Below are 10,626 nucleotides of genomic sequence, written 5' to 3'. Positions count from 1 at the left end.
GGATTTCATTCGCACGTGTTCTACTTCGCATTGCTTCGATATTACTGTTCTTAGCTTTGTCTCGCGACAAACTCTTCTTTATACCCATACGAAATTTTAATATTCAAAGCTATGCATGTCTAGTTGCATTCTGGAGGGGATGTACAGTGAATGCATAATTGTTGTGCAACAATAACAAGGCAATGAACTAGTCGTCAATGGACTTGATCAGAACTATGTGTGTCAGATTGACAGACAGGGCCCTTTTTGTAACAAGTGTTGTCACACCCTTTTATCGCATGTTTTGCCCTTAACAATACTAAATATATACATATACATATATATATTCCACGTTAAAAAAATAAAAATCACAAGGTCAGATCAATTTTCTACAAATAGCGGAATAACATCATCTTTCACGTGAAAAATGTGTCAAATTGACACGAGGTACGGATGAGGATTAATATAATTAATTGTTTTAAAGACACAGGCAACAAATGTAGTGTTAAAAAACTTTGTCACGTGTAAATTTGTGTCACATGGGATTTAGTGTTGCAGAGAAAAGATTTTTATTCATAATTAACCCTCCACGGACCATTTCATATAATTTATTAACTTACAAATTTCAATTTTATCAAGAAACATTTGTATTTTCTAACAGTTTTATTTTATATCGTTTAAATATTAATTAATAATTAGATAAAAGATGTCACAGAATGGGTTATAGAGGGTTAACGAACATAATTAAAATCTGTGAAATTATATACGCTTTATGCAAATTCACCGAGGGCATTATTGAAATAAACGTATCAAATATTAATTACCAAGCACACATTTTCAAATTTCTCTATTATGTCGATAGCAATATAAAAACGTAAAGATGCGTATATATATATGCATATCTTGTCGAAAGAAGAGCGTTGGAATGTGTATTGTACATACACAGGTTAATGCAATAAAATATAAATACAATAACACAATAATATACATAATTATATAGTATATATAACATATATAGTTACGGGCATAGCGAAAAACACGCGAATATTTTTTTGGAGCATACGAATGAATAACAAAAATGGATGCATCAAATCATCGTGCATACATATATAATAAAATTCTTTTCACGCTAATCATCGATAAATTCGTATATATACAAATTTGTTGTCTCTTTCCGCCTATATTTGATTCTAATGTAATCACATTGGCCGATTGGCCGCTACTGGAAGTGATATCGTATATGTATGCACGTGGAAAAGTTGATCGAAACAGAAAAACGAGTTGCCAATGCCTTCAAAATTTTAGCTTTGATAACGTATTGTGGATGTTATAATACACCTTAATATACCTACCGATATTTCTGTATCTTGGCTCACGTTTGGATGATAAACGTTTTAAACGTAACCATTTCTCCAATCGGGTCGTTACAATCTTTTGCCTACTGATTTTCCTTCTTTTTCTTGAAGAAACGCTTGTGTACTTCGTAACTAATTTATGGTTTTATTTTTTGTTTGGTACTATTTTGCTTTTCGAACAATTTTATTTATTTTATATTAATATTAATATTTCGCTGTGGTTGGAGTTTGAGCAGTTCAGAGAATAATTGGTTACTTCAATTCCAATAGTATCAATGGTGAATATTTATTGAAATTATATTTCTTGTTCAAAATCGTTTAAATTTTTAATTAGATGATGGTAAGGTCCTAATAAAAACTTTTGAGCTCCTATCTTCTCTTGTCTTTAAGTTTCCGTCTTCCTTTTTAGGTTAGACCTCTAATAATAAACGCTTGGTATTCTTGATGGTTAGGGTTTGCGTTAACATCTTGAAGACTTGGATAAATGCGTTGTGTCTGTCTACCGATGGCAGATTTGAAAAACGCTGCATGACATGTGATCTTAGTGTGTTGAGTTCTACATTGGTATTCTTGATTTACAGGAAAACGTTTCAACGCACTTGATCATGAATAAAAACAATGGGGTAATCTGTAACGTGTTTTGACAATCTTCTCCATTACAATGATTTAGCAGTGATCGTATTACATTTGTGTCAATTGTAACAAGCTGGATGTTTTGGCACTCGTCAATGTCCTTTTACACCTTCAATTTCACCAAAAACGAAGCAAATTATTCGTACAAATGCTCGTTTTACACATTTAGATTTATTATTAACTTAAAATTTTAAGATTCATATATATGGCTATATATCTTATAGGTATATGTTATAGCCTTATAGATATATACTCATAAGGAATATACCTTATATAATAACTTATAAATAATCTTGATAAAACATCTTGAGATAAGGAAACAAGGAACATTAAAATAAGAAAGGATATATCCCAAATTTCATCTATTTGTTTAATTACAAGAAAACAAGTAAATGTACTCGATAAATTCGAGCTAACTTAAATATATCAAACAAAGCTATAACAAGCGCATTTTCCATTAAATGTCTCCCTTTTTTGTTTTTACAAATAATCGAATTAAAATAATAACAATAACTAAACGCATACGAATAGTTCTTTTTTTTTATACAGAAATAGTAATACACGACCACCCAAATATCTGGTGTGGTCGGTTTGGAAACAGTAACTTGGTTCGTTGATGGTGAAACCGAATGATGGAACCGAGCGTGTGCTTCGACGTAAAATCATTACCAAATATCCATCTATGAATCTTACGTCGCAGTACAAATGAACGAACAAAATGCCAGATCGCGACGACACAAAGGCACGACGAATTTGTAACTCCTCCAACTGGCATTAAAAATGTTCCTTTTCGATCATTTCGACCATTTCGAGTCTATGCTTTGTTTTTCGTTAACAAAGTAGTAGAACTTATTTTGTAATTCCAAGAAAAAAGAAAAATCATGTACCACGCAGACTCGAAAGGATTCGATGCTAAATTTTGAACGTTCAATCCTCCCAGCTTTCGTACTATACATATAGTTTTACTGTATTACAGCTTATTACATTAAATCGTGAAAAAGTTCACTCTAAGGAAATGGTTGGGCGTCTAAAAAAATCCCTGCTTCTGAAAGGATTAAACGATCTTTTACAGGAAGGAATTTTTCACTACTTCTACACATCGTAAAAATTATGAAAAAGGAAGAAATTTAGCGGGCGTTAAAATCGTTTGGCAATGTTGTAAAATACATACTCGCATAATAATAATCTAATCGCTTCGATTTATTTTCTACGATTAATGTTAAATCTGTTTCTCTTTCTCCCTTTCTTTTCTCTCAAATCTTTTTCTCCGTTTTGGCAAAAAAGAAATGAAGCAGGACGTGTCCTCTATAACGCAATACACGATAGAACCTTATTGCTTAAAAGATCACAAAAATTCACTGGAAGATTGAATCGATTACTTAAATTAAATAGTCAACCAATAAAAGACACATTATACACTATACTGATTACTTTTAAAAATGTAAAAATACAAATAATTTGTCCTTTTTTACGCATCTTTTATTTTTGATCACCAAGATATAGTGATGTAAAGAGAGATCCCGTAAAAAGAAACATATTTAACGAAATACCAATGAAATCACAAGGTTTTATGGCAAATGTCGAATAATTTCGATCAGTATTCGAGCTGCCGGCTCACGGAGTTCATACGTCGTATAATTTCAAAATCGCACTTTACGATATAACTATCGTGTAGTATGATTTAAATGTAACAGACCGATAAAAAGTATCAAGAATTAAATCTTTCAGCAACAAACTTGTTCGAATATTTCAAGTGTCTCGTCACCACGGATCAACGATATGCGAAATATCGATATTCAAGAACGGAACTCCTTTTTGAGACGGCGTCATGAAAAATACACGACACAGATAAAAACGTATGGTCGTAAATATTTGAACTTTCTTTTCCCTTTTCTACCATTGAACAAAAAGACAACGTATTTACTCAAAGGTGATTACACTCTTTCTGTTCAGTTTTAGGAGTTATAACAAAGTGACTTTTATATATAACTTCGAAAGCTTCGAATGTACGTCTTATCATCTGTGTGTGTGTGTTTTTTTTTCTTTTTTTTTTTTTTTTGGACCAGTTTCGTAACTGCACCTCTCTGTGGAATTGAATATCTCTAGCGAACGCTAATTTAATTATGAACAAATAGAAACATCGAAAAGGCCAACCGATGGGATGTTTGAACATAGCGATTGCTCGTTGGAAACGGCGAGCAATGAAGTCGGAGAACAACTCGCACCGTTAGATTATGCTTCTGTACGATTAGTGGTTGTTGTTTGTTATAACGCTTTTCGCGATCCTCAACCAGCGTTCTGAGCCGTCAAACAATTATACGGCACACACGTAACACCAGAGACACCAATGAATAACATGCGTTTTGGGTCACGGTACTTCGAAACAACAGAAAACGCAGCAGTACTAATAGCACCCCGAATTGCACAGCTTTGTGAATCCAGTATAATCTGAAACAGATTATATCAGATAGATTAATATCATGATATATATATAAAAGGATAATTTCAAGATATTTTCTAAGTTAAATACGAAGATTACAAGGGAAAATATGATAAGTACAATTTAGTTCATTTTCTAGTTCTCATTTAGTGTTTAGAAAAAGGCGTATTTCGATATAACATAGCTAAAAAGAGGAACAGCCTATTCGATCTAAAGACATAAGTCTTTTAGCAGTAGATAACATAATATCTAAATATGATATTCAATGCTTTTGAAAAATTAGTATTCTTTATGCCGAATAATTAAATACTCTTTAATTTTATAACCAAATTTAAGAAATGGGCAGTTTCAATAATATGTGATTGATTGACGAGGTATTGAACTTCAAAATGCTTTCATATGTAAAGCGTTTTTCGTATTACGTTGATTCTTCTAGTTAACGATATTAATTGTGTCAAGACATCGGAAGGATCAAAGTGTATTAAATATGATCAAATATACGTGTATATGAAAATAAGTTTGCAAATAAATATCACATTGTACTTCATATTCTGTATTTTTTATCATCAGATATACAGATATTTTTTATCTGTATTTTTTATGTTATCAGGAAGATTACTCACTTCCTAAGATGTACACGAGCAGCTGGCAGTGTGTCCGGGTTCTCCTTGAGGAGGAAGTGCCGAATTCCCAAAATATAGTGTTCCAAGTATGAACCCCAGTCAATTTGTCTAACGTCGAATGTAAATGTCTGGCGATCCTCGAGACTAAGCTCTTCGTTTAATTCTCGAACATTATCATCTTTGAATATCCATTGTTGCGTAGTGAAGTACTCCAAGTACTTGGTAGCTTTTTCGAGTTTCGATTGTAATGTGACCATATTGGCTGTCTTGCCCTTCAGTCGAAGAGTAAAGTCTAAAATGTGCGCCGGTACAATGTGCTGGATGAGCATGCATATTTTGTTCACTATAGCGGAATTGTGGCACCTGCCACCTGGATACCAAATCACATCGTTGTATGGGTGCATTCGGCTGTACTTGAATGATAGCTCAACGAACTTCCTCCAGGTGATTGGATTTTGTTGGCCTGTGCAGCAATTGTATATGGGAATCGTCTTCGTGCGATTCGTCGCGGTCTTCCATGCCGCGACGATCATCAAATTGATGACTATGTCGACCGGCACTATATCAGCTACCATTTCTCCCCGACAAAGCATAGTTCTGCGATATATATAACGAATGTTTATTTATTAATAACCGAGTCAATCATTTCAGTTATAAAGTTTGTAAAGAAACAAAGAATTCACTGAATCTTATATTGTTTATTGGTTTAGCTTTACGTATCTATTTAACTAACATAAAAATTATTAGGTTCTGAGCGTACCTGAAGAAACCTTTGCCAGCTGCGGCGATAAGTCCAGTCGGTCCGTTCCAATTATCTAACCATCCGGCAACCGGTTCTCTAAACGATGATAGAACTATAGTGGGTCTCACAATTGAAATCGGTAAATAATCAGATTCTGCTTCCAACATTCTTTCCGCTAGGGCTTTGGTAAATGTATAGGTATTCGGTCGTTTGCCGATCAAAATTGGTGTTATATCGTCAACCATCTTGTCATCCATCACCTTCGTCAAAGCGAATATTTGTTCTGGTTCCGCTATAAGAGGATAGATTTCTTCAGCGATGTCCTTACGGTCACAGTTGCAATATGCCGTTGAAACATGGATCAGCGCCTATACATAAAGACATAAAGATTAATTTATCTTTGCTACCCTTTCTCTTCAGTTTTACTTTAGAAAAAAAATAATACAGATCTCTAATCGTTACATTTTATAGATTAATAAATTAAATATGTCAGACTAACATAATAATTAATAATAATTGTTCAGGGATTGAAAAGTAAAAAGAACTACTTCGTCACACATAAGAATGAAATGTAAAGGCGTTTATATTATGATAGACTACAGTGTACTACTTTCATTACCTCTAAATTTTGCATACGGTGACACAGATTCAATAGCTGTTTAGTGCCGACCATGTTAATAGTAACCGAAATCTTGAGGGCCTCATCAAACTTCACAGTAGCGGCGGAATGAAAGACGACTGACACGTTTCTTATTAGAACGTTCTGATCAGATTCTGAAATACCCAGTTCGTGTTCCGTGATGTCTCCAGGCACGGCGATTACCTTCAGAAGCTCATTCGGTGCGTCTCGACGTAGTTTATCGAACAGCTGCAAACATTTCATTGCGTTAATTTTTTTTATTTAATGGAAAATAAAATAACTGCAAAGAGACATTAGGTTGTTCAACAAGTTCACGGTTATCTTCATCACAAATTCCTATCAAGTAACGAAACGTTTGAACAAATACTGCTCTTAAATGGATATTAAAGGGAGATCTTCACAGGCTAAATCGATCAACTCCACTGTTTATTAATTTCTTACTTGAAAATTCCAATTTTCAAGAAAAAGAAACGACTTATTTCCATAAGTTCATCTACTGTAAGGTGGAAAAAAGCTTCCTGTATTTTGCACTATTTAAGGTAAGCTGTATCATATGGATTAATGTTAATTCTATGAAAACATATCCCTTTTAAATTGTTCTTCGTTACGAATTTTCTGAACAATCTAATACATGTCCGGTATATTGGGATATTTTTACAATACACGAAAGCCTAATACAAGAATAATAATAAAATATAAAACAAAATATTTCAAGCACATTGTATTTTTTTTTTTAGCATTCAAGAATAATTATGTTACGATTTTGTTGATTGTTACGACAAAATAACGAGTAAATATTTTTAACTGAACAAAGAAAAACAAATACGGTGCAAAATAAAAAAAAAAACGATAAAATCTGAATTTTCTCTAGTTTCGAAAATAGGAAATACTTCAATTAAGGAGAAAACAATGCAGTTGAACACACCGGTCCATTCAACAGTGCCCGCAACCTCTGGTGTGCATCCTGCCCCTTTTTATTTCTTATCAAGACATAAATGTTTTTTATTGGGCAAGATCTGAGCAGTTTCTCGACAAGGACTTTGCCCATAAATCCAGTAACGCCAGTCACGAAGATGCTTCTATCCCTGTAGAATTCCTTGACGGACGTAGTCTGACTGCCACTTATTGTACTCATCTTGACGCGTCTACTTTCTTCTTCTTTTTTATTTCTTCTTCGTTCAAAATACAATAATTCTTAATTAAATTCTTATTTTCAATAATATCCAGAACGTTTTATATATACGACGTTCTATGCTGTCTTTTCTTTTGGAAGCTTCTTAAGAAAACCTCTTCTTCAATTATTTCCCTTTTCCTCTTTCTTTCTTCTTCTTCTTCTCTCTCTCAATCTTTCTCTCTTCGGCTTTATCTTTGGTCTTGATACGATCTTTGATACTTATCTTTTTCTTTCTTAAATGAGATATAGATCTATATGTACACGTATATCCTCCTTCTTTTTCTTCTTTTCTTTTTTTTTTTTTTAATCTTCTGTTACGTTTTGACTCATTCGTTTGCGACTGTACAAGTTAGCAGAAGAAGAAACGCAGCTCCCCTATAGATGGGCCAGAGTTTGAGAAAGTTGCAACGATAGCTAGCACAGGTTCACACCGTTCCACGGGTTTCCAAGTGGGTTACGAATGGATTTTATTTCTGGTGGAATCATTTCGTGCCTCCTTACGACCACGGCATACACTTGGCTGTAACAAAAGCGAACAACGGAATGTTAGGAACGTTTGAGACGCGTCTGCTTCATTTAATTTAGCAATTTAACTGGAAACGACAGAAGTTCAAGTGGCAGCCAAAAATGCAGAAATATAAAATAAAGAGTAACTTTGGCAGAATTAGTTCGATGAATATATTTTGCAAATAAGATTATGTTTCTATGCATTTTTGCATTACCATTTCCTCTGTCATAAAAGAAACGACAGATCGTTCCTGGTTAGCTAATATGAATTTCCTAGTCAATCCATTCAGAACCAAAACAAATTAATGAAAAAGTATTTGCTCGAGAATTTGCTCGGTACCTTTCCGTTACTTTTACGTTACTTACTTCTTTCGTTCAAATTCCACGATATGAGGACGTTCGAAGAAAATTGAAATACTTTGTCCTTGTAATAAATTACTTTTCTCAAATTATAGCTACCCCGTGTCAGCAGTTTGAACGTTATTGCTATTTGTCACACAAAATCTAATTAAGAAATGCGCCCCATTAGCTTGAGACATACACTGTAAAATTTCTAAATTTCTTCTATCAACTAATATATATCAATCATTTTCAGATAACTGTTACGAGTGAAACTTGATAACGTACTTACGACCATCTAGACAGTTGTACGATAAAGTGAAACTCAAGAAACTTATCTTTCCGCGAATTCTTTCGCTCGATCAATTACGATGTTACAATTGAACAGAGTAATACGATGAAAAAGATATTTCGAAAGAAGGAACACGAGCGAGTTGCATCATTCGTTGCTCGAAACTATTCGTTCCAAACTTTTCAAGTCTCGCGTAAATGCATCAAAGTCTACCGTCTATTCGTTGATATACCGTGTGTCTCGCGCTATTCGATCGAATCACAGTAACGATAGAAAACCAAAATTTTATAAAAATAAGTTTATAATATAATATAAGTTCAAATTTGTTGAAAAATAGTAATTGTTTAAATCTTCGCTCGAAGAAGTTTGTATAATCTGAATTATCCATCAGAAGAAGAATTACGAATGATTACAATTTTCCAGAAAAAAAAAGAAAATCGTACAGACTATTAGCGTAGTAATGATGATTAGATAGCGTTTCTTCAATTACGTTTAGAAAAATACAAATTCGTATAAATATTCGTCGTTTATCAATGGAACATCGTGTAATGGGATAGTGACGAATAGTTAGAAGATCAAAAAAAAAAAAAAAAAAAAACATTAGACGTGCAGATAGTAGCTTGTAAGAGCATGATATTACAGAAGATTTAAACGTTCAGTGGCACGTGTCGTACGATCTCATATGATGCACGCTGAACCTTCCTTTCAAGCTTCTATTCTAGTGCATATAAATGAAGTGACAGTGTGTAGCATCGATGCACGTAGCTTGAATCGAAGACTGAACGACACAGAGCGACATTGAATGGACGCGTGTTTAACTTTTGCTTTTTATTAGCTTACATTGCCCGAATAATGCGCATTCAAACGTTTTATTTCTAACTAACGATAAAAACATGAGAATTTAAACGAGCTGACAAATCGATCTGTGAACACGTATATATCTATTCCACAACGTTAAAAATGATTCGTGTCACGCGAACTTTGTTTACTAGTTTATTAGGAAACATCATTCGCGAGTAACATCGAATCATAAATGAATCATAAGTAAAATTCGTTATCAAAGTCACAGATATCCTATTGTTAATTATAGCAAGACGAGAAACATTGATCAGATCCGTTCAAAAAATTAAGAAACTTTCCTTAACCCTTTGCTGCACTCCGAATTTTATTTCAATCTCGTTAGCAGCAGCTCCCAACGCTTTTAAGCGTTTTATTTGAAATTTACTTTAACTAAAAAATAAGACAATTTGAATAAATAAGGGAAGAAATAAATTCAATTAAATAGCAGTTTTATTCACACTATTGTTGTATTTTGTAATTTTTATTGTATACGATATATCTTGAAACAATTTCTACGATGCAATCCAGATTTTCTTTCGCACGTTTCACAAAAGAAGGTGGACATGAAAGAATGTCGAGTGGGACTCGACGAAGAAGCTCCTGAGATAAAAACTGACGTCGAGTCACGCTCGACGTAGGAGTGCAAAGGGTTAAGAAGAATTGTAATCAGCGATAACGATGACTAAGTTACAAAGTTCATAAAAATCTTGTCTATTTCTGTTAAAACTCTCATGTGGAATTGCATAATATCGATCAAACCACGTTAAACGACACTGACATTCTTTAAGAAGCATCGTGATCATCGACGATGGTAGGCATCAACGAGTAGGTTCGACGATTCGTAGAAATATTTCTCGTTTCTATTAAAACCAACAAACTTCTACGAATCTGAAAATCGTGATCTGTCGCGTGACAATTTTCTCGATCTTAGGTCTGTTTCACGTCTCGTCGAATTGTACGATTTCTAGATGAATAGGAGAAGAAGAGGAATATGAGAGGAGAGGGAACTTTTAGATACGCGCTGCTAAGCGCAAAAGCTGGAGAATACTAGAAATGTAGATA

The 10,626-nt window shown here is 33.7% G+C and overlaps 1 protein-coding gene across 2 annotated transcripts in view; it reads right to left on the bottom strand.

Moving 5' to 3' along the window:
• Window positions 1-1,862: 1,862 nt before the first annotated feature.
• The window catches only part of FAR1 (fatty acyl-CoA reductase 1), a 41,040-nt gene continuing 32,276 nt past the window's right edge, over window positions 1,863-10,626 (bottom strand). For both annotated transcript variants that reach the window (XM_069124123.1, XM_069124122.1), the window contains exons 2-6: window positions 7,338-8,106; window positions 6,392-6,640; window positions 5,791-6,140; window positions 5,031-5,627; window positions 1,863-4,415 (exon numbers count right to left, since the gene is read on the bottom strand). In XM_069124123.1, coding sequence (XP_068980224.1) covers window positions 4,274-4,415; window positions 5,031-5,627; window positions 5,791-6,140; window positions 6,392-6,640; window positions 7,338-7,547 — 1,548 coding nt within the window. In that variant the 5' untranslated portion in view covers window positions 7,548-8,106 and the 3' untranslated portion in view covers window positions 1,863-4,273. The remainder of the gene's footprint in view (window positions 4,416-5,030; window positions 5,628-5,790; window positions 6,141-6,391; window positions 6,641-7,337; window positions 8,107-10,626) is intronic.

Source organism: Bombus flavifrons, chromosome 11 (genome assembly GCF_040668555.2).
Source record: "Bombus flavifrons isolate JBK064 chromosome 11, iyBomFlav1_principal, whole genome shotgun sequence".
Lineage (NCBI taxonomy): Eukaryota > Metazoa > Arthropoda > Insecta > Hymenoptera > Apidae > Bombus > Bombus flavifrons.
Note: the sequence above shows the minus strand (reverse complement) of the source record. Positions and strands in the feature narration are given on the sequence as shown.